Here is a 25869-nt window from a genome sequence, read left to right as displayed (position 1 = left end):
AGTGCAGGCAGCAGGGACCTCTCAACATGTATTTAGTGTAGCAAGCAAGACCTAACAGCTGTTTCTGCAGAACAGCGCCAGGAAAACATTAGTGGCCAAAACAGTGTACTGCGATCCCTGTATTGAAAATGTGATCTGAAATTCATGCCTGAAAACTGAAGGAAACAGATTATTGATGGTCGGATTTTCGATTGTCAACGGTAAATGTTTTTATGTAGCAAAAGGCAAACGTATGGTCTGTATTATTATATACTTTCCCAAATACAAACATGTTGCTTTTATTTAACAGGCTGTAAAAAGTGCTATTTTTCAAAGAGTTTGTGTCTTTCTATGCCTGCATCAAAATGTCAAGTTTGCATTTTGTTTGTAGATATCAGACAAGCCGTTGACTTGATCTGTATTTTCTCTGTGTTTATCTTTTGTGCCAAAATAATGCCTTGTACTTCCTCTGTAATTCACAGCAATCACAATCAGTACAGTACAGGACAGAAAAGTAAGGATAAATGATAGTGCTTTATATGGGTCATGTGAAATGTGTGCTCCCAGGAAAAGGGACTCTCATCACCAAACACAATACAAATCTGACTTCTAACAAACCTGAGAGCACTTTCCCATGCCTTTTCCAGCTCTCTCCTGCAGTCTAGAGACATCCCCATCACACCCCATCACATATTACCAGTGACTCTATTTTATACAATAACCAGGATCAATCAAGAATTGTAAAATATAAACTTTTGTTCTCCACATTAACTGTGTGTCTGAAATGTGTAATATTATATATATATATATATATATATATATATATATAATTATGCATTGATATTGCTCTCTTGCTCTCCCTCTCCAGAGAACTAAAGGTCATCGCCTTTTACAAAAGTAAACTCTTCTGTTTTTGAAGTATCTCAAAGTTCTAGAACATAAAATTCAAGTAAAATCTAAATTTAGCTAAGATTCCTCTTTCTAACTAAATATGACATGTATTGGCACTAGCTTATTTATCTAATTAATTTGCATTTCTTGCTGTGAACCTTTGTTGTGAAAGCAGGACCCTTTTGCCCTTATACAGTTATTCTATTTTAATATAATTTTGTGCCCAATAAATAAGCCAAGAAAGCTCAAAATTAAAGGCAGAAGATAAATTATTGTGACAGCAACTTTCTAGGGATACCTCCCAAACCTGACAGTAACTGCTGCTGACATTCTTAATAATGAAACACAAAACCAAAAGTGACATGAACTATCAAATTCAACTGTGTGCAAATATTACATTTTTAAAACAACAGCAGTTCTTAAACTAAACTTTCAAATAACTTGTGTGAGTGTTTAGCCAAAAAGCATTTCCAATGATATCACTATGAATATATAGATATCACCATGCATTACTATTTGGACTAGTTTATTTGGCCCTAAGAGATGAAAAGAATCTTTTGAAAAAGTTAACCTCTTTTAACATTTTTTAAAAGTGCTACTGAATCCATGTTATCCACAGTATTAAGTGTCTGAATAACAAGATGTCTGGTAGGTGTTTGGGGTAATAATATATAAAGGAAACAAGAGACATGTAATAGTATGCAGGGATCATGACATATTCTTCTTTATAGTCTATAAAGAAATAAGAGAATAATAACAGCAAGAAGAGACTATCCTGCCTTGATAGAGCCATCTAACGCCAACATTCTTGTTTGCAAATAAGTTCTGAATATCTACACCGACTTTATTATGTATGCCTTTCAAAGTCAGGAAGAACCCTTACGGCAGCTTATTGGGAAGCAGAATATTAATAGAATTTTCATCCACAGAAAGGAAAGTTACTTAGAAGTGAAACAGGTATGCCAAGGCGTGCAGAACTGAACTTTTGAAGCTGTGCCTGAAAAGGTAGGCAAAAGGCAAAAGAGAGGCCCGTAGCCGTAAGAATTTACGCATAAGGCCACATGACGGGGGTGGGAGGCTGGGGGGTGTTAAGGGTTAAAAAAATGTAATAATGCTAGAGGGGGCTGTGCTAGTGTGGAGCATGGAGTAGGAGGGGATTAGGAAAAGGATGAGTTAAAAGGGGCTGGACGGAAGTGAGAGGCCCTCTTTTGGAAGAAAAAGTTTCCCAACCACCCACCCCTTTTATAGTTATAATTTGAAAGTGTGGTTAATTTTAGCGGTTGGGGTCCTGAAAGGCAAGGATCCAGTGCATTGGTAAAGTGGTGGAATTTTGCGGGGGGGATTCTCTTTGGTGGGGTCTGGCCCTTTATGGTGAATGGATGATTATGGCTCCGGAGGCGGTGCTGGGCGGCTAGGGGCCAAGGTGGAGATGTTGGAAGAATTAAAGCCCTGTTGGGTGCCGATTTTGCCTTCTGAGACCTGCAACCTGGTTGTTTGGGTGTATAACCGGGAGTATGGAGTTTGATAACATTCGGGATATTGTTATTATGGTTAGGAATTGATAAAAGGGGGGGGGGGGAATTTGGTTGTTGAATAAATAGGTTAATGATAATGAAGTGTTATGTTATGTTAATGTATGCTTGCATGTGTGTAAATGTATTTATTTATTTGTCATTTATTTATTATTAGATATTTGTTAATTTGTTAATTTATTTAATGGTGTTAAATTAAAAGGCTGCTTGCCAGCCAATTTAAATCCAAGATTGGTGTCTGGGTATTTAATGGTGGAGGAGTGGTTAGTAAGCAGGTGGGGGCTGGGGGTTGGCAGAGGTTCTGATGGTGGTGGGGAAGGATGGGCTAGAAAGTCCCAGCTACCCTCGGCATGATGAGTCACTTTTATTGTATGTGGTATATGATCTGATTTACAATGCCTTGTTCTTCACTGTCACTTTGTAGTGTTCCAATGAACAGTAATAAAAAAGGAGCACAAAACTTCCTTGTGTAAGAATCAACAATTTATTGTTCAACAAATACAGCCTGGCAGTTTATGATATAGTGACCAGATATGATTTTTGAAAATTGGTGAGGCTGCCATTACATTAAATGACTAATAGATGGATCCTGAAAGGGACAGTTTTTAAAAATCCTTTTTTTAAGAATTATGTAAATTTAATATATGCAGCCTGCAAGCTTCAGTTGTCATTATTCCTCTTTCTGTAAAGACTCAGCAACAGATAAACTAGCAAGTGTGTTTTATTAAGAAACCCATGCGATCACAATGATTAGCTCCCATTGTGCTCACATGAACATCAACTGATTATCATGATTATTAGTGTAAGCTCTATTAGCGACAGCATAGCTGCAGAACTAGGAGCGTGCAGCAGTTCTAGCATAGAATGTAGATTAACATTCTCTCAGTGAGGGCAATGTGCTGGGGAACATTAATTTAAAGACTGTTGGCAGGAAGCAAAAAGGGAAACGTCAGGCTTTGCGTACAACTCCATCCGGCTATAACTGCAGAATTAATGATCATTTTTGGTTTGCGCTGAAGGAAACCTCTGATAATGCATTTTTTTTCATTATTTACCAAGTCAGACTTGCTTAGGCTTATGGTATACATTACAAGTATACATTAAAAATGGTCACGTGTACATATGTGGGTCAGAGTGCTATATATACCAGCCCTGCCTTCTATGCTGAGCCCCGCACTGATTCTAATGAGCGCCCTGTATAATACATAGTGAATGTTTATTTTCCATAGATTGTGGGCATTTTAGAAGTTTAGAAAGTGAAAACCTTGTTTGGGTGATGTGTCATAACTTTATCTTAATACTTGGAAACCAGGAAAATATGTTAAACATCCATTTTTATGTAAATCTTTATCTCAGCTGGCAGAACAGTCTGGGAAATCTGCAGTGTGAACACTCAGCAGATTCAGGACTAAAATATGAATGTCATTAATGTGATTTAAATGTTTTAGTGTTCCTGTTATATTAAACTTCAGAAACTTTTAGAAAGTCTTCCAAGAGAACTAAATGTCAAATCTGAGCACATTTTTTAAATGTTAGAGATGGTCTGAAGGCAGCAGCTCGTTTTACAGTAATTCAGGTTTAAGCCCTAAAATTTCTAGTACTTAACTATATATAGATTTTTAGTGTTTGCTCGGAAACTTTGGATTTAAGAAGTAAACTAAACTTTAAAGCAGAACTAAAGAAACTTTTTGTATTGTGAAAGATCTGCAATTGCTAGTTAAAGTAATACATGCAAATTTCTTACTTTAACTAGTATACTGTATTATGCAATCCATCTTCCTCCAACATTATTTGTAGGCGCTGAAGGTGGTCCTGTGCTAGTGGGAGGCGATGAAGATAGTGCTGCATTAGTGCGAGGTGATGAAAGTAGTGCTGCATTAGTGCGAGGTGATGAAAGTAGTGCTGCATTAGTGGTGAGGTGATGAAGTGGGAGGTGATAAATGCAGTAATAAACTAGTGGGAAGTAATGAAGACGGGATGTCACTAGTGGAAGGTGATGAAGGCAGTGCTGCATTAGTGGGAAGTCATAAAAAGGCTGCTACATTAATTGGAGCAGATAAAAAAGGGCTGCATTTTTGGTAAATGATAGAAGCTGTTTATTAGGCTACGCCCCCCTGGACAGGTGGCAATGTCAATTACCCAGGGAGCAAAGTCCAAGTGACGCCTGATACCTGAAAGTAGGGAACCGTAGTAGTTAACTGGCTACTATAATGCAGGGATGTCACCAGGTTGCAGCCCCCAGGCTCTTCCCACCAAGGACAAGCAGGATCTGATATAGTTATAAAAGACAGGCAGGTAGTGAGTACAGGACAAGCTGGGTCTCAGTAGAAGGTGTAAAGGCAGACAGGTTGAGGTCCAGGCTGGTGGTGGGAAAGAATCAAGGTCAAAATCGACCAAGGTCAGGCAGGGTCAGAACAATCTGAGGTTAGGCAGGCAGCAGATGATAATAAGGGTCAGGACAACCCAAGGTCAGGGCAGGTGGAAAACAGGCAACAGAGTCAGGGTTAAATTGGGATCAGTGTCTGAGAAGTATAGTAGCAGTTAGCACGCCATGGATCCAGCAACTTGTGCGTAGAACTAGAGAGGCCTAAATAGGACTAACAGCCAATAGTAGGACAAGATCATGACTAGGAACCATTCTGTTCATTGGTAACAAGCAAGCATTCATGAAGTCCAGGGCACTGCTGTTCACGTGGCATGGCTGAAGAGAGCACTGTGAGCAAAGGGGGGGACACACAAGCAGAACTGTATTAGTGGGAAGTCATGGCGCTAAAATGAATAGCCAATGTTGAATTCAAGTGAAGTAATGAATGAGGTGCTGCATCAATGGAAGGTGATAAAAATCGATGAGTGATGAATTGGTGGGAGATATTGATGTCAGGGTGTCGGTAATGGGAGGTGATGAAGGTAGTGATGCATTAGTGGGAAGTGATGAAGGTAGTGCTGCTTTAAAGATAAGTGATAAAGGCAGTGATGAAGTAGTGGAAGGTAATAAAGTCAAGGGGTCACTAGTGGGAGGTGATGAAGGCGATGGCACATTTGAACGAGATGATGAAGGCAGTGTTACACTTCTGGGAGTTTCTATACCCTTCCTATTACCTACTCCTGTTTTCCAAATGCTTCTGGTAATTTAATGGGAGATTGTTTTTGTGCAGTGACGCACTCTGCCCTTTATGCAGTAATAAGGAAGGTATGGAAAGCCTATGATTTCTGAGCTATGCAGCCAGTAAAGATTAAATCACTGTTCCATACTCTAAAACTAAAATAAATTTGGGCTGGAGTTTGACTTCTTTTTTTATTTTTTTATGTATTTGTGCTTTTAATGAAACATAGCATTGGGGCATAAAAAAAATATTCCTAAGCCATCAGCAGCATAACAATTAGAGAAGCTGTGAATAACTACATTAAAGGAGCTTATGATACACAGTGATAAATATATTAGTCAAAACTGTAATAAAATTGTAATAAAAAAATTAATTTCAAGCACTTCCTGCCTCAGGTCAGTACACCCTTCATACCAAACATCAAGACAAAACAGAATACTGATAACTAAGAGATTTAAAGGCTGTAACCCAGTTTGCCTAGGAAACTTTAAAAACTTTGAAAAATCAGGTGACAACTGGAAGAGCCCTGTGACAGCATTCAGGCTGGGGGTGAGAGAGCCAGCACCTGGGCTAATCAGGTGTGCTGCATCCACATGTGCGCACATAAAACATGACAAGAAAATGGAGCAGAGAGATGGGCTCATCAGTCTCTTGCTGCTCTTTCACTGTGTAACTGTCGATTCATAGCCTGCAGGCAGGGAAGTGACCTACGGTACCTGTGTTATGTAATTGCAGTGGAAATTAGTCAGGCAACCGGGCTGGTTTTGCTGTATGGCAGAGCTGTGTAAATCTCACGACCAGATGGATAAGCAAAATACAAATTCATTGGAAGCTCTCAAATATATATTTCAAATGTGGAATTTGTTAGGTTGCTATGAGTTCAGTAATAAATCATAACTTTTCCCAACTGTAAAACTTAGGTAGGTGTATGTATTTGTCTTATGGCTAGGAATATATTTAATGAACCCAGCAGTAAATACCTACCTTTCACTGTTTCATTTATCGTCAGGAGTAAAACGCTCAGGAGGGAAACGCTTGGCACCTTCCAGCAAGGGTGGGCAGACGTCAGTTTGTAACCTGTACATGTAACCTATACTTTTCTTTACCAGTCTCTACGGTCAGATGGAGCACTGCAGAACTGAGTGATCCTTTTATTTTTTTCTGAATTGGCAAACTAACTGTAACTAACCTAATAAATTGTCGACACATAAAATGTACATTAGAAAAGGTGAAATTTTGCATGTTTTTCACAATTGTATTTATTAATAAATTGTTTTTTTTACAAATCTATTTTTGTTCTGAAGAAACCTTGCTAACAATGGCCAAAAGATGGCAGCAATACATTATATAAAGTAACTGCAAAATATAACAAGGTTTTGCAGAAAAATCACATAAAACAATATTATTAATAATATTATTAGCATTTAATTATAGAGCAATTACTGTTACACATCCGCAGCTACTGTGTAGTAAACAAAGTACATTTGTGACATTTGGACACAAGAGGTAAAGAGGTCTGTGTTAATGAAGGTTTAGATCTATGACATGCAGCTCCAGTTTGTATAAGAAATGATGTGTTTTGTAATTAAAACTTCAGTTGGAGCTTTGCAATTTCAGGCACATGAAAACATAGAAAACCCATTTGAACCAAAAATTTTAAACAGCATTAATGAGACCTGACTTCTCAAACTTTTATTTATTCTCTGCCCAATGTATAAGGGTTTTAGCTCATCTGCCTCAATTGCAAAACTAATCATGAGTATTTCTGAGCATAAAATTCTATTTGTGTTGTGTGCTCCTTTCCCTTGCTTATCCCTTTGTGATACACATCTTATTCAAGTGTCAGAAAGTCTAAAGGACAGAAAACCTGTGTCATTTATACTGAGCATATGATAAAAATGCAACAAGAGAGATGCATACAAGAAAAGTCACATCGTTCAATATTAGGCATATCCAGGGATATAGGCAGCAAATCTCATTTTCTGTAAGCTTAGCCCTTTCCGCCTGTTGTAGGGCTCATAAATAATAGCATCTTTACTGTTAAAACACAAGCGTGTAGCTGATCAGTCAGCACCTGACCATACCTACTCCTGTCTATTGATTTCTGGATTGGGAGAACAGGTTTGGGAGAACAAACCCTACTACAATAAGCTAAAGTGTCTGAAAAAAGTGGGGCATGACACCCAAATGGAGGGAGTTTGTCTAAATCCAGAGACCTAAAACTATTTTTTCTTTAATATTATTATAGTGCATGAATATGGGACCAGTTTAAATTGCCAAACAGGAGCCTTCAGATATAATTTCATTTGACAGTTTTAGTTGCTTTTATAGCAACCATTTATCCAATGTTTTGACAGCTTTTAATAGCAATTGCTAGCTGTAATTTGCAAGCACAACATCAGTAAATTCTTTCCTAAAATCTCATCCTTGATTAAATACACATGCCTATAGTTCAATGCAAAGTACACATCATTAAAGCAAGGTGTAAAGATTGGAGATCGTTTGATAACACAGGTCAACACAAAATTAGTTTTGATAATCATCAGAAACCACAGCAAACTTTTCTAAATCAGTTCAGATCTGTTTTCCCCTATCATGTACAGTTCCTGAGTTATGAGTACTATTACAGTTAACATTGTCTGTGCATGTATTTTGTAATAAACGTAAGCATCATTGAAGTGAATGTTAATACATCTTCAGTGTTAAGTAAAATAAGGCACACTGTGTTATAGATCTACTGAACAGTGTCAGTCAAATACCATTGTTTGTTCAGAAATGCTTAGAGTATGAAATTCTTGTGTACTCTTTGTCTGGATTGTCGTGGTACAGCATCCATTAGTAGTCAGCTATCATATTTTCATTCCAGAAACCTTGGTAGCGGTGCTCCAAGATTTTCCTGAAGAATTCTAGATGTGAGTGCAATAAATGTATTTTTAATTGTATGTGACAACCCAGTTTCTGGTATCAAGCAGAGGTGATTTTTCAGAAATTCAGAAATATTTTATGCGGATCAACCAGAGGCAGAAACTTGACACTGCTTGTTCCGGGTTAATAGGTATCTCTTGGTAGACAATCATACTTGATATAATGGTCTCCCGTAGATCAGCTGTCCCACCGGCATAGGAAACAGCAATATTTTGTGAATTCTCCTTGCATTCCCATCAGCAAGCCAATGACATTAGATCCCCACAGATGTTCCACATGCTCTTGTGACAAACTGTTAAGGAGTGCATTTATATCATGACAGTTGCACAGTGAGCCATCACTAGTGAAGAATGTTGTCAAGTTATGATTTATTTTTCTGTAGTGAGTTACAGTTACACCATTTGCAACCAAGTGCTTCTGTTTAAGCCTTGAAGCTAGAAGTTCTGCTTTGTCTTTGGAGAGACTTGGATCACGAACGAGATCATTCAGCTCTGCTTGTGTAAAGGTCTCTGGTTCTGAATCTTCATGGGCCAAGTACTCAGGATCAGATGATTCGGGGTTGTAACTGGTTGCAACTCCAGCACATTCCTCATCACCTTCTACAGAAGCAAGTACACCATGTGATGGTAATGAAACTGGCAATGAATCATCATGGGGAACAGGCCTAATTGCAGAATCGAGGCTGGGATATACAATTTTGTGCTTAGTTTTACCTGAGAATCCACTTTTGTTGACGCAGCAAAAATAGCAGTCAATTAGATGGTCTAGCAGTTCTCTGCACACCATCGGGATTGCAAATGGCATTGCTGCTTTACGACGATTTAACCAGTCACGCAATCCGTTGAAACAGCTGAAACAGATGACATGTGGAGCCCAAGATTTATCCTGGTCACCAAGTGGACAGCCTAAATACATTTTATATGTTTTCGGGTTCTGTGGTAATTTGGCAACATTGTGCTGTCATTGTGAATGAACCACACACTTAACAGAAACTGGATCATTAAGGCAATTTTTAGGCATGATGACAAATTAAATCAATCAGTTAGTGCAGTCTCTAACCTTAAAAAAAGAAAACTGTTGTTAAATGTTGTAATATGTTAAGGCTATTTATAACAAATTTCATATTTTCATTTTCATATATAATTAGCTGCATCACAAAAACTAGACGTGCTAGAGAAAAGCTGAACACAGATTTGAAATTCGCACCAAAAATACTACACACCCACATAAAATTATATCTGATGAAAATGACATGTTGACCGGTGTAATTAAATGATCTTATTTCTTAAAATTTAAAGACAAAATGTTTCATGAATAAATAAAACTATATATTGTTTTTCAAAAGCAGGTAAAAAAATGTTTTATTAAGTAATGTAGACTCCATGACCGGGGCATTACAATCCTGGCTTTAATGGTAGCAAGTCTGTCAGCCGGCACAAGCAAAATAATCTAAATACCCAACCTGCTTGACTCTCTAGTTAGTTAGTGTGGGATCAGTATGACAACCCTGGTGACATTATTTCTATAAAATTAGCGGTGGCAATTACCAAATATCTAATCTTCACTGGGTTAGTTTAGGAAGCAACAATATGCTGAGTCAAACAATACTTCTGGCTGAAAAATGACAGTCTTAAATTTTAAATAATGGATACTAGGCATAATTTATTTTCACTGTATACTGTACAGTTCTTTAACTTTCATTGCCAGAATAAACATTGGATGTGCAAATATGTTTCACATTATGTGCATGTTGTCAGAGCTAATGGTTGTATCTGACAGGCAATAAAGAGCTTTGCTCCATATGCCTTATGTAACTGCACAGTAAAGATATGTGAATATGTTCTTCCTTATTTATTATAACCACTGGCGCATCACACAGAGAATCTCCAAAGGCAAATATGATGAGAGAGGTCATTCTATGGTTGGTACATTATTATGTTAAAGACTTACCCCTCCTTCACATCACATACCTATAGTTTCAGACTATTATTATTAATATTAATATTAAACAGAATTTATATAGCTCCAACATATTACGCAGCACTGTACAATAAATAGGTTATGGCATCTCAAAACATAAACCCATGACCAATGTACCTGTCACCTTTTAAATTGATTCTCAGGGTTTTAAATGTTTAGAGGTTTGTGGTATTTTATTTCTTTTATAGGTTTGCAGTTTTTACTTTTCCCTAGTTGTGTCAACAGAGCTCTAAAGTTTTCTACAAATTACCAGATGATATCATACTCAAATGGTATCATACTCAGATGGTATCATAATCAAAAATTTAGCCACATGCATATTCTATATGTGGGCGCTGTGGGACAGACCTGGGAACATTTTTTCCATATTATTTGGACTTCACTTCACTGTCATTCACTGTCTTCATACTGGGCAGAAGTTGGAAACTTCATACATATTCCTTCAGTGTCACAAAAGGGCTCCCGGAAATCCTTGGTGCAGCAATTATTGAATGTGGCGCAGGCCTGCAAATCAACCTTTTGAAAGCGCTCTTCTCCTCCCACTCTAATTCATTGGCTGCATAGGGTGAATGGCGTTATGCAAATTGAGGACTGGGTGTCTACAGATGAGCCGAGTGCCAACAGATTTACCTAATGTGGTTTCATTGGATGCATTTTACTGATACTAATGAATATCACTCCCTAATTAGACAGATAATGCCGTGAACATGTTTATCTAAAAGACTAAGAGTTAGGAGTGCCAGTACCTCCTTTCCCTTGTACCTCCCTTTTTCTTTCCTTATCTTCCTCTCTTTTCATTTATTTTACCCCTTTCCCATATAGAAAAAGTCCATCCCACGCCTCAGTTGTTAAATAGTTTTCTGTTTCATCGCAGATGTTTTTTGCCAAACAACTGCTTAATATGTCTTTGGTTCTTTATTTTTTTATCTTTGTAATTACTGCATTGTTATTGTCTGAGACGTTGGGTTTAAAACAAAGTAAAAAAAAAAGAAAAAAGGCAGAGCTCTATAGTTTTCAAGCTAAAATTCACTCGAACCAATTCATAAATCACAGTAAAACTTATTTTCCTCATCCTTTGTAAAAGGTTATCTAATGCCTTTCACATTATACCTGAAAGATGTCTGCAGTGCTCTTCCTTTAGAAAACCCATAGCACTCTGGGGATCACTTGTCATATTCTAAATGTGCAAATATAATACAAAAAAAGAATAAAACCAAAATCCAAGTCATCACTGGGACAGTATAACAAAGGGCATGTAACAGAGACCATCAACACAAGTGAAAAATGAATGGTTATGAATATGTTCATGTTAGGGACTACGATCACTATCACTAGAAGCAGACACTGAAAACAAGTGGTGTTGTCATCAGTTTGTATATAAATGCTTTATTAAATAATTCAACCTCACAAAACCTTGTGGATCTCAGGGTCTATATGTTGGATCTTTTACAGAGAACATTGAAGGAGCTTGTTTAGTTAAGAAGCAGGCTGCGTTGAAGGAAACCTAGAGTACCTATACAGAAACAATATGTAAGCTACAATTTCTGACCCTATCCAAAAATACAGCTTTCCTGGTTGGTGTGGTAATCACTGACCTCAGATGTTCAGAGAATGGACACAGTTGTCTGCATCCCTTTTTCAGGTGTGACAAACTAGTGAAACCAAATTCAACTTACATCCAGGTAATTGTCAATCTTTGGAATGGGTTCAGCAACAGCAGTTTATATCATCTCCCATTGTGGGTCCCCTTTAAGGGTAAATGCGTCAGCAGGATGCATGTTTTCTGCAGTTGGACTCCAGTCTTTCTCTGTTATCCACTGACCTTGGAGGTTACATGGACCACTCTATGTCTGGCTTTTAGTAGCTTGAATTCATGCTTCAGGTAGTGTACATGACACTGCAAGTGTTAAATGGCTGATTGGACAAGACCAATCCAATTATATTTTATATGAGTGTGGGGATCATCCTTAAAATATAAAACAGAAAGTACAGTGATGCTGGATATACTACTGTTCACTGACTAAATGCAAGAGAACTTATTTCACATACAACTTTATGGTGCCGTCTACAATAAAAACATAGATTGCGTTAACAAAAACATACCTATTATTACACTAAATGTGACTTGGATGTTTATATACACTCAGTTGCACTTAAGCTGCGTACACACCTGCAATTTTTCTCGTTGGAAAGGATCTTTCACGATCCTTTCCAACGAGAAAAGACTGCACGATGCATGAACGATGCTGTACATACAGCACCGTTCATGTTCTATGGAGAGGGGAGGGGGAGAGCGACGGAGCGGCACCCTGCTGCGCGCTCTCCCCTTCCCTTTCATTAGGATCGGTCGTCGTCCATCGTCCATGGATCCGCCAGGACGGTCGTCGGACGATGGACGACGACCGACTGTACACACGGCAGATTTTCGCCCGATAATTGGCCGATAACGATTATCGGGCGAGAAAAATTTGCCGTGTGTACGCAGCTTAAATCTGCATTTGTTGCTTGTATATTGCGGGATATTTATATACCCTCAGCTGAGGTTTTACTCCAATCGCTTACATTACAATGTGAAATTATTACCATGTGTTCAAAATATATGTGAAAGCCATTGAGTTGCACAATCATACAAAGTGGAACTGTAGTGCGTATATATCCTGACCTGATCACACAAAGTGTGATTCTTTTATGATTGTCTAGCTGTACAATATACGTGAAAGCAAATGAAGGGCATAACTACAATTTTGATATTTGTAGCAAAATTGCTAATGGCATATACAGTATTGAGACGTCTTTATATATGGTATGAGTGCCTTCATAACATATGTGGAAATTGTTTAAATGCCAGGTCTTCACATGTCACTTATAAGAAAAGGTCATCATCACTAAAAACAAACATTCAAGAACTATATTCAGAAGGACTATTGTAAGCTTTTTGTCCATTTATGCTCCTTTGGAATACAAATATGCTACACCAAGGAGGGTTGGCCCAGTCCAAGATTTGGGCTGCATACAAATGACAGTTTAAATCATCCTAGTTGGATAAAATTGTTAATGCATTTTAGATGTATTAAGGATTTTGTTTTTTTTATCTATAAAGAAATATTGTATTATTTAGATAGGCCCTACTAAGACCTTTGTATCAGTATACGTTTAGACTGATGTAATGAAGATACATTACTAAATTCTGTGTAAAAAAAAAAAAAACTCTATGATCACTTTGTTGCCTTGAGAAAATATCTTATAAGTACAATTATTCTTAAACTATCTAATGCCAACAATTTGGCTTGTTTTAGGTTACAAAATTATTATAATTATTTTAAAGGTTGTCATAAGGATGCTGCCATAGAGCTTTTCCAACTTCTAGTATGCCTCAGTTGAAGGAGGCCATGGGGATGAATTAAAATATTATGAATTGTATATATGTATATTTTCTAATTGGCATAGCAGGATCTTGGAATCCCCAAAGACTACTTGAACTCATGGCAAAACAAAGTTTTTATTGGCTGTAACTAAAGCTACAGCTAAGATAAGAAGCTTGAAAACATGGTTGCAATTTTGTGTACTGACAGTGTGAACAATAGAGATAAATGATCTCCTTATATAAAAGTATTTAATGTCTGTATACCAAAAATCACATAAAAAATAAGAACACTATAGTTTTATGCAAACATTTAGTCATGCCACACAAACAATTGCTGATCAGTTGAAGGTTGTATGTCCTGAGAAAAACATTGCCCTGCTTTTGTAGATTGCTTCTTGAAATAGGACAGTTGAACGGCTGTGTTATGCTGCTTCTTTCATTAGTACTTCGGAGTTGAGGAACTAGAATAAGAATACAACTTTTTTTTCTGACCTTGTATACTTGTGTCAAGGACTCCATATAAGAGCCAGACAGCAAGCATTTTCAGAATTCAGCCTACAGATTCATGAAGGGTTTGCTCAAGGAATTTGATTTGTATTAGAGTGAGAACTAGATTGTAAGCTCTTCGGGGCAGGGTCCTCTCCTCCTGTATCACTGTCTGTATTAGTCTGTCATTTGCATTCCCTATTTATTGTACAGCGCTGCGTAAAATGTTGGCGCTATATAAATCCTGTTTATTAATAATAATAATAATAATAATAACAACTGCGATTTAACTTGTAGCATTTGCCTGAGGAGCAACTTTGATTTAAATTTATTATAAAAATTTTGAAACAAAATACAAGGAAATTTTGTAATACAATATGTCAAATGTTTATTGTCTTTACAAATTTTATTAGACATCACAAGAAAATATAGCTCTACAAGTGACTGAAGCTTGGTTGAAAACCATGGCACTTAACAATTAGATGAATTAATGTGTAACATACCACTGTAAATAAAATTCACATTTAATCCATTTATAATGTTGCTAAGCCCGAAAAACAAGGAGAATTATACTGGTGGCATTCTTAACAGAATAAAAAAATAAACAAAGAACAATCTTCAGTGCTTTTTATGTTCTTGCTATACCAATAAATGAAGCAAACAAGAATTATTTCCTAAAAGGTCCACTGAGTCCTCATTGCTTTTACAGTTTCTGTTCAGATGTTTAAAAACACATTTTAATGCAACAGTTTAAATCCCTTTTTTTTTTACTTACCAAAGCCAATGACTTAAGGTTATGATGTAAGATTATAAGAATGATACAGCTAGACAGATCTTTCTTTCCCACTAAATCCTCACTCCCACTGACAACTGTATTCTGATTCGAGAAGCATAGATTTCCCACATATAACCGGAAAAAAAACATTTTGATATGTATGTAGGTTTTGGGTGGGAAAACCCATACTAAATCCCCAAACCAGTTTGCGATCATAAAGGAATCCTGTCGTTTAGGTCAACCTGTCAGAATGCCAGTTTTTACCCTTCTAACTATGCCAAATGCTAGGGTACCACATCAAGGTAAACTTTCCATTTTAAAATGGAAATTTTGCTGAATGCATATTAGAGGGCAATTGCCTATGATAATTTTGTAAGTGACACAAAGTGAGAAAATGGAAAATTCTAAATTTGTACTTTGCTGCATGTGTTTGTATCGGTAATGTTATTCAGAATAGTGTGGGTCCTCAGCATTCAACACTTGTACTAGTCAGTCAGGCTTCAAGGCCAATCAAGCAATAACTGCAAAAGCCTCTAATACCATTTTGATGTTTGTGGCAGATGACAACCGTAGAAGCATCACATTTCTAAAACTAGCATATATACTAAGTGCTTGGTGTAATATGATTTCACACTGAGGACCATGTCCAGTTCCTTTTAAATTGTGAGCCCTTTTAAATTGTAAGCGATGTTAAAGTCCTCATCACTGGCACAGGTTGTATACATGAGTGTGAACAAGCTACTATCATAACCATTTGCACCCAATTTTCCCATCTGCACCCAATTTTCCCATCTGCTACGCTTTCTAAAATTATCTAAAGCTACATGAATATTTCAATAACTTTCATGCTGGCAAACTTCAGACCTCCTTGGGAGGCAAAACTTGGGTTAATTTTTTTACAAAAAGACAAGAAATTCCATTAAGTTCCATTATCTAACCTACACTAAAAAAATAACTTATGGTGGTTTCAGCAATATTGCCAGTTCTTGCTTTCACTGAAAACCTCTCTGCAGGTATACGTAAAAAAAACATTATCACTGGGCAATGGCAAACCATCTGACTTCTGAAATATTTGTCTTGTCTAAAGAGCATTCCCAGCTTGTGGGTTTTCCCACTAAAAAAATCCTAACACATCTAATTAAATTTAGGAGGGATGCAATAGTTAACTTGAGAAAAATATTCAACCTTTCAAAAATTGCTCACTTCAGTATCATATAGCCACATAGATGTTGTCCGAACGAACACATTAAAGATTGAAATAAATTACTCGAACTTCTAGGGGTAACTGTATAGCTTTATAGTTTTCTTTCCAGGCATAGGTGGCAAACAATAGATAAAAATGGCCACTTGCATAGTGAACACACCATTATTTTGATGAAGATCTATAAGTTGTCATTTAAATTAAAATTTTAGGCAGACATTTGGCATCACAAATATTTAAACACAAAAGCAATTATGTTTAAGCACTTTTTTAAAATGTAATTCCTTAACTCTGCTATAGAAAATATCCTCAGCATGCTCAAAAGATGAGCTACATTATAAAATACAGATAAAGTTCCAGGACATTGTGGGACTTACAGGTAAACTTGAGTATCCTGATTCCATAGACATCACAAAATGTCAAATGTAAGAACAAGATGGCTCACACAATGAACTGAAAATCTAATATCAATTTATCAAGCAGAACATTAATATAGGATATCCTACCTGTAAATGAACATAAGCTAACTACTAGGCCATACTAATTGGAAATGTATAAAACAAAACTTACTGTTGTACCACTTTTGTAAACCCTAACAAAAATTGTATAGTCCCCCATTTAATGTTGATATGTCTAAAACGTTTTCTCATCATTCATAGTGAAAGATGAAAACATCCTCATTGATATCCCAAGGTCTAGTAGATGTGTCTTGTACTCATGCAAAGCACAAGTTTGCATTAAACCAGAGCCAGGGTATAGGGGCATGGAAAAGAGAATAGGGATATAAATGGATCTCCTTTAAACCTGTCTCTATTCATCTCATGTGTAAGTAAAACTGTGCATAATACTCTTACAAATTCATATATTGTTACAAATAGAAATGTTCTAACCCTGTCTACAAAAATGAAATTATATATGAACCTAAACATTACAATTTCAACATGAAAATTAGAACGATCACAAAATGAAGGCAAAACAAAAAATAAGTTAAAAAGGCACATATGTGGATGAGGTTTAGTACATTAATTCTCCAGTGCATTGGCCAGCAGTACAGCATAGCACCATACCAGCAGTTTAACAGATGACACAAACATTTATAACTCTGACTTTAGAGGAAAAAAAAAAAAGGAGGGAAAGAGTACCTAGTGTAATTTGATACAAATACATGTAACATATAGACGCACAAATGAAACATGCAACACAATCAGAAAAGCACAAAAACATGCTTTTATAAACCTGTAGTATCTAGCACCACAACTTGAGTTATTTTCCTGATTTTATTTTAGTGTGTATTGACAGGGGAAATATGGAATAAGCATACACTAAAATTTAATTCCATGAAAGATTCCTAAATACAAACTCTGCTGTTTGATAATTCAGACTCCTGGACAACAGTTGTTTTGAGTTCACATAAAATTTTGAGTTCCCATGTTCCAGTATAGTGCAGTGCATTGATTTACATTGACCACTAATTGTATAGCCTTCATATTTTCTTGTAAAATATTTGCAAAATAATTGCAAAAATGCTTTTTGTAAATTTAGTTTTAGAATATTCCCTTACTCCTGCCTTGATGTGTGACATTTAAGAGGTCTCCTGAACACACACTATCCTATTGGGCAGGGAAGACCCAAAAATGAAAGGCTTTAAGATAGATAAGTGCATACATATGAATGGGAGGTGTGTACAGTGTGAATTTACAGTAAAACAAACCATTGGAGGTGAATGGTTAGAAACCACAAAGATGGGTTCAGTGACCATTAAATGTCTAGCTGCAGAGACAAATGTGTGTGCACCAAAACTGCAAACACGTTTTGTATTTTATGTATTTAAATTTTATTTCAAAATATATTTCTTGAGTCATAAATATCAGTTTCAGGCTAAAGTGAATGGCAAAATTCATTATTAAAACTTTATGGCGGAAGAAGAATTGTAATGTTTGACCATTAATTTATTTACACGGTGCACACACAACTGGCAAATAACAAAATAGGTATTCCATGGCTACAAAATCAGTAAACCAAGTGACCCTTTTCTTCAAAGTTAGGAAAAATTGAATAGTAAGCAATTACCAAAGATTACTTGCATGACATGTATTACATTGGTATCAGTCTTGAATTTTGTCTAGGTAATCATGGATAAGGCAATATTTACAATGTCTTCTGTTATGGCAAAAAAAAAATATTTTGGTATGAAGTACATCTTATTTTAGATCAAGTCTGTTTGTTTAGGCCTTTACGCTGACCCAAAGACAGCCAATTAAAGTTCCATAAATCCATGTGTTGACATAAACTTTTCTTCCAGTTTCTGTACATAGCATGCCAGCAGTTATACCAGTTAAAAGTAGCAAAGATGGCACAGTCTTCCTTAAGCCGAGTTTGGCGATTTGACCTTCCCCAGGAAACTTATTACGTTTTTCAGGATCTGTGGCCTCATAGAACTCTGTCAATAACCTAGAAAATAAAGAATACAAGTATTGTTACATTTATTTTAAGCTTTGAGGGACAGCTATGATGTTTACCCAATAATTATGGTCAGCACAAAATCCACATTAACCTCACAACAGTCACTGCAAGTATTACATTAGGTTCTGTGGTATATTGGAAGATAACGTGAGGTGCCTTCTAGACAAGCGGTCGCCAAGCGGTGGTCCGCAAGAAAATTTTGGGGGTCTGTGGCCCCAGGGCGGGGTCAGGAGAAGGACGCACCGGCCAGAGCCGCGTACCACATTCCCGTACAAGTCCTAAGGCTTGAGAAAGTGGAAGGGCTGTGTCCCTGGGCATAACCAGGCCACTCTCCCATTGCAGGCTTAGGTGGGAGAGTTGGCGGGGCTATGTCACAATGACATCACTATGGGGGAGGTTTCTCCCCCTTTAATCGACACCTGGCTTCCCGCGCATGCGCGTTTAGGAGCCGGTGATTTTAGTGGTCCGCAAAACATAAAAGGTTGACGACCACTGTTCTACAGTTAATGGAACTGTAACACAGTGGTCCCCAATCTTTCTGGCAGCAGGGCCCGGTAACAGAATAAAATGTGGCCACAGCTCAGTAGATGTACAGCTTTATACTACTCTGCTATTCTCAGCAGCTTGGCCTCCTGTCAAGCACACTAGCTGAGAATAGCAGAGTAGTGTAAGAGAGCCGATGTGTTGTCAGGTTGCAGAGCTGCTGGGAATGGCAGAGAAGTGTAAGCCTTCCATACATTGTTCTGCCATTCTCAGCAGCTCCTGTGTAAGGAGTGTGAGGAGAGCCGTCCACGTTCCTGCTGGTTAGGATCCTGCTGTCACACTCTCATTAGCTTTAGAGGAGAGCGGCCGACAGCGAGAGCTTCTGCCTCCTAACATTTGCCGCCCTCAACTCACCAGCCAGGGACCGACACCGGCCTAAGGCCTGAGGACCACTGCTGTAAAGAACTATGTCTGTGATTCAGGTAAAAACAAACATTCAGGGTAAATTATGTTTGACCAGCATTTACAGCAAGTGCTATCTCCACTAAGCACAGATTGTGCCTACTGCTGTCTTGTTAGACCCACAGACATCACCAGGAAATTTTCAGCAGTCAAGTAATGACTTTACAGTGGCCTACAGGTCCTATGAGAAATCGGCACCGCAGACTGATGAAATTAGGCCATTGTGGAGAGAATGAGTGTAAAGCTATGACAGATAACCATCCCCTAAGAACGATCCCCATTGAGGTCCCAGTTGCTCGACCTCCCCTCTCCACATAACTAAGCAGCACTGTGTGTACAGTGCTTGTTCGTTTATCTGTCACTGGAAAATTACTGAATTACTGAAAAAAAAAAAAAATTCTTCCAGCAACAATCATCTGATGTTACACTTCACCATCCTGATTCCCTATATTATGTGCAATAATCTATTAAATTTTGATCTCTGCCAGAACTAACAGATGGGGGGGGGGAAACAAGGGCGACAGACCATATGTTACATGCTATTGGTCTTCCAAATGATCCTGCTTAGACAAATGAACTGTCTCACAATGATTAAATCCAGTATTATCAGATAATACACAGCCTGCTGCTTTGTATTCAGACACTTTGTAATATTTATTGATATGTTTTAATTTTTAATCTTGTTTTGCCAAACAATGGAGATGTAATGTGCTCTGCATTGTGAGCTTACAAAGATGGAACATTACAAAGTGTTTAAGTATTGCATTCCAAGTTTTATGTTCATTCTCAACCCAAAACCAAAATTAATTGCGGTTTTCTTTATTCTGTATTTAAAGCTAACACCCCTATATTTTGTCCATCCTACAAGGGAAAAACACAATTAAAAGCAAATATGACCCTGGAAAAACTTTTATGCAAAAAGCACTGCTGCAGGTTACCGTAATGGAGTAACAGCCCTGTCACAAGCATGGGCATACCATGTGGATCACCAGGTTGTACAGGGAATCCTTCCCTTCAGGAAAAAGATCATATGACCAATGTTCCAGCAAATAAAAGTTCATGTGACTACACCTTGAGATATTATTTTCTGAAATGTTCCAGGTAAAAGCATTGTTATGTTAACCCCCCATTTTTTTTTTTTAGAACTGTTCGCAAAAGCAAAAAAAGCAAAAAAATGTATTTTATCTAATAGAAATATCACTTTTTTGTGCATTGCTATTACTTACAAGGGCTAAATCAGATATGTTGTTGATCAATGCCAGTACAGGCTGACAAGCAATTTCTAGTAACATGCATTAGATTTCCAGGAAGTTGTCATTGATCCTCCACACAATTACGTACCTGTCTTTAATTTCAAATCGCTCATGTAGCCACCTTCTCATAAATCTCTGCTCCTTAGGTATGTCCTTCACACTGATTCGCTCTACAGCTATATGAATTCTCGGGCATTCCTTGCACAGAAACTCTATACAAAGAAATAAAACAAAAAATTAAAATACTTATCTAGTCTGTCAAAGTGTTTAAGAAAAAAAAAATAGGTTTCAGTCCATATAAAAATTTTTGTTATTTTATTGTACAGAGTGAGTGTTCATGGAACGATGCAACATAAAAGATTGTGCCATTCAATAATTAAAAAAAAATTGTGTGAAAAACTAAGTATACCCCATGATAATTTGTAGAACCACATTTAGCAGCAATAACTTGATTTTATCAGTCTCTGACACGGTTATAGAAAAGCTTTGCCCCAGTACTCTTTACAACATTGCTTCACTTCACTGAAGTTTGTAAGCGTTTATATATGCACCACTTTCTCAAGATCCCAACACAGCATTTGAATTGGGTTGAGGTTTGGACTGTGACTGCACCATTGAAATTCCTTGATTCTTCTTTTTCAGCCATTTCAATGTAGTTTTGCTGGTGTGCTTGGGATCATTGTCCTTTTGAATGACCCAATATCAGCCAAACTTCAGCTAAAAAGTTGGCCTCACAGTTGTCTCCACAATACTTTGGTATACAGAGAAGTTTGTGGTTGACTCAACGACAAGATACCCAGGTCCTGTGGCCACAAGACAAGGTAATATCATCGCCCCTCCACTGTACTAGACAGGTGGTATGTGGTGCTGTGCATTAGGGCCAAATATCTCCACTTTGGTCTCTCCAAAAAACATTGTTCAAGAAATCTTTTGGTTTGTTCGGATGCAACTTCCCAAACCTAATCAATTCAGCCATGTTCCTTGTAGAGGGAAGAGGCTTTCTCCTGGTAACGCTTCCAAACAAGCTTGTTCAGTCTTTTTTTTTAACTGTACTGTCATGAACTTTGACATGCTAACAGAGGTCTGTAAAGTCTGAGATACAGGTTTTGGTTTATTGTTCTGTAATTTATCTGAACATTGCATGAAATAACCATGGAGTGAATTGGCTGGGACATCTACAAGTGGGAAGATTGGCAACGTTCTGGAATGTTTCACAATTATAAATAGTCTTTCCCACTGTAGAATGATAAACTACAGATTGTTTGTAAATGGCCTTATAATCCTTTCCAGATTCCTGGGCAGCAACAATTACTTCTCTAAGATCACTACTGATGTCTTTCCTCCTTGGCATTGTCATAACACACAACAGAATGCTCAAGACTAGCAAACTACCAAAACTTCTGGTTTTTTAATGGTCACACTTGTTGATGATCAGTAGCACCTGGCTGTTACTTACCCTCTCCATTCCATTGGAAGTGGTAAGGGGGGTACCTAATTTATCACACCCTGGTTTTACATTTTGCAGTGTTCTCCCCAGCCCCTTTTAGCTGGGAGCACCACCCAGGCACTTTTCAGCAGCAACCTGGCTATTTTTGGGTGGTTACTAAAAAGCTGGGTTACAATATGTGGGCTGCCACAGAATTCTCTCATCCAGCTTAAAAAAATGTCTGGGGAGAATAATTTTGGGTTAGTTTTTGGTAAATAATGACACCATGTACTATGTGATGTGTTAGTCACCTAAAGTTGTATTTATCTAAATTTAGACCTATGACAACATTTCGATCTGTTTTGTTTCAACCTCCCTAGCCTTCTAATAAAAAGCAGTACAATTTTTTTGCATGGAAATGTATTTTTCATTGTAGGCTAAAACTAGATATGGCTTAACTGGATTTTTAATAAATGTAATACTTTTAGTAATAAACTTTAAATACCAAAACACAAAAATCTGTTAAAATAATATATGAATATTTTTTTGTATTGGACTCAATACAGCTATTTTGTATTGAATCCAATACAACATTATTTGATTTTCCTGCCGATCCGCCCGCACCGACAAACCCCGGAGATCGTTGCTGCATTCGGCGGCTGGAGATCGAGGAGGAAGGACCTGTCCCCAGGACCTGCGGGGAGCAGCAGGACGAGGGGGGAAGACAACGGAGCAAGGTAAGTGGGTTTTTTTTTAGTTTAACGCTACCTCAAGTGTGACTCGGGTTTACCACTATCTGCAGGTAAAATACACCCCGAGTCACACTTGGGAATACCGCTAGGGGAGTTATTCAGATATTAATTATAATGCTATTAAATAAAGTAATGTCTTGGTAGGAAGACATAATACAACACTTGGCTTCGTCTTCAAAAGTCAACAGCTGTTTATGTGCTGTAATCATAGCTCTGCACAGCCAATGGCAAATATACAAGACAGGGTATGGGACGTTGTTTATCCATACTTTAAGTAAACTATTATGGGACAGAAAAAAAATGTTATCACTTAAGCGATAACACATATTTACATGTTTCTCATACATATTTTATCATTTTTACTTGAGAAATACATGCTCTGTATCATTTCTTTACATTACACTGATATATTTAATCCTACTCCGCTTGAAACCATAAACATTTTAAATGCTAAAAAAAAAAAAAAAAAAATACTTCTATCTTCCATTTATATTTTTAAGCATCACTCTAAAATACACAAATCCATTGCACTTCCATTTATGCAAAAAAGTTACTGCATAAATGAAGGTAAACCCCAGTAAACACCTAATTGTCATAAAAATTCATCACGAAAGATTTGACTATCCTGCTCAAGCCTGGAAAAAATGACAAAAAAATCATTGGAAAGACTGCAACTCTGAATGCAAACACTATGAAACAACCATAGTATCGACTGTGTAGGACTATACCCATCTGCATTACATTAAGTAAAATAAAAATCTGTGCTTTATATATTAAAGTGATGTTTTGTGTAAAACCTTCTGCATTGAAAAAATGGATTTCCCTTCTACTTTCCAAATATGTAGCAATTCAAAATGCTACAATGTAGTAATTGAAGTGTAACCACTCATTTCTTGTTGTCTACCTATAGATTGTATGCTGCAGGCAATGGGAATATGTTTTTCATTGAACCCATACAAATGTATGCATGTGTAACACTCCAAAGCCCTATTTATAAAATAACACACACAGCAAAGCCCTCCAGGTAAACCTGTTAACCCCAGACAATCCTTCTGCTGGTTCTGCTGCCATTTACAAAACTAGGGTAAGCAGAAAAAGTGCACAATATTCCATTATCTGTAACAAGGTTTCACCTTGAATTAGAAAAACTACCTAGTTATTTCCAAATATAATTAACTGCCTAGTGTTCTATGTGCACTTAATAATGTCCCCTCAAAAAGTGGGCAGGCTATGTTATGGTTTAACCCGCCAACAAAAAACAATTTGAGAATGTGGTAGGTAAGTCCTGTATTATTTAAAAATTACTTTCAGGTAAATCTAAAAGGAAATACAATAATGCATCTGTATATTCATTATTATATTTTATTTAAATATAGGTTTTACATGGCATCTAGTATTTTACATGGAACCTCCCATACGACAAGTCTCAGAACAGGACTAGGAGCCAGTCAAGTGTGGCATGAATGCAGGAGTGCCGATACGGAACATTGTGCTAGAAAGAGAGAGTAGGAGGAACAGGGAAATCATTTCATCATATTGTATGTCCAGTTGGCAGGCTGGGGACCAACAGATGATTTCAATGTATCCCTTCTACAAAAGCAGTGTCATCTACTTGTTTGTGTCATTTTTTGGGGTAAGGAAAACATACAATACTCAAAATACAAATATTTTGGCAAGTAAACCAGCTGTCTTATATGCATCTCATCTGCATACCTAGTGGTTTGTCTTTAACACAAGTGGTGCGTGCATAGGTTTTCCAAGGAGTCAAACCAACCTTCCAACTTACTCTAGACCAGTGGTCACCAACCTTTTTGGTCCCGCGGACCACTAAAGTTACCGGCTCCAGACGGCTCTTGGGCGGGGAGCCGGGTGTCACTCAAAGGGGGAGAAACATAGTCCCCCATAGTGACGTCATGATGTCATAACCCTGCCCACTCTCCCACCGCAGATCTGAGCCTGTGTCCAGACACAGCCTGCCCACTTCCCTGAACCTGGGATTTGTATGGGGGACGCTGTGCCCCGCCAGCGGGGTGGGGCACCGGCCAGAGACGCAGACCACCAATTGGCGACCACTGCTCTAGACAATGGCCTCGCTAATGAAAGAAATTTCTACAGTGTGAGTTGGCAAGTCAATCATTGCAAATGTTTAGTAGAATTCACACTTGAGATATGGAAGAACATATTTTTGTAAGGAATCTGGCCATCTATGGGAACGGACTACCAATTGTACCCTGCAATGCTAACTAGTGTATTTTCCCAATATAATAATAGAGAAGCATTGGATGTTCTCCTTTTAATAGCACAAAAATGTAGTTTACAACATACATTCCATTTACAAACACAATGAAAGTTAAAAAAAAAAAAAAGCTAACACACTGCAGGAGTGTTAACCAGCTGGGTTCTCTTACAAGGCTCTGGAGATGTGTGGCAGATCCAGGGATGTAATTTTACATAAGTACTTCTCCCTGAGGTATACAGCAATCAATGCAAAGAAAGCCTAACTTCACTTTAGCAGGACACAGCACATAAATTACCAGCAGTCATACCAGTAACTCCGGTATTTACACCAGTCTCCACCATCATTATCACCTCCCAAAGAGCACTTAAGTAAAAACAAAAAGAAAACAACTTAAAAAGTTGGAGTTTTTTTTCTTTAACGCATAACATTGTGTTCTGGTGATTTTAAAAGATCAACTAGGCTTTCAGGCTCCGGCTTTTTTTCTTTTCTTTGCATGAACCTCCTCTCTCATATACATAAAACAAAATCCAAGGTCCTACATTTATTAATTAACC

At 37.4% G+C, this 25869-nt stretch overlaps 1 protein-coding gene across 1 annotated transcript in view; it reads right to left on the bottom strand.

Annotated features, from left to right (window-relative positions):
- Nucleotides 1–14624: 14624 nt before the first annotated feature.
- The window catches only part of AGPAT5 (1-acylglycerol-3-phosphate O-acyltransferase 5), a 34906-nt gene continuing 23661 nt past the window's right edge, over nt 14625–25869 (bottom strand). The window contains exons 7-8 of the mRNA XM_072408432.1: nt 20987–21110; nt 14625–18688 (exon numbers count right to left, since the gene is read on the bottom strand). Coding sequence (XP_072264533.1) covers nt 18463–18688; nt 20987–21110 — 350 coding nt within the window. The 3' untranslated portion in view covers nt 14625–18462. The remainder of the gene's footprint in view (nt 18689–20986; nt 21111–25869) is intronic.

Source organism: Pyxicephalus adspersus, chromosome 4 (genome assembly GCF_032062135.1).
Source record: "Pyxicephalus adspersus chromosome 4, UCB_Pads_2.0, whole genome shotgun sequence".
Lineage (NCBI taxonomy): Eukaryota > Metazoa > Chordata > Amphibia > Anura > Pyxicephalidae > Pyxicephalus > Pyxicephalus adspersus.
Note: the sequence above shows the minus strand (reverse complement) of the source record. Positions and strands in the feature narration are given on the sequence as shown.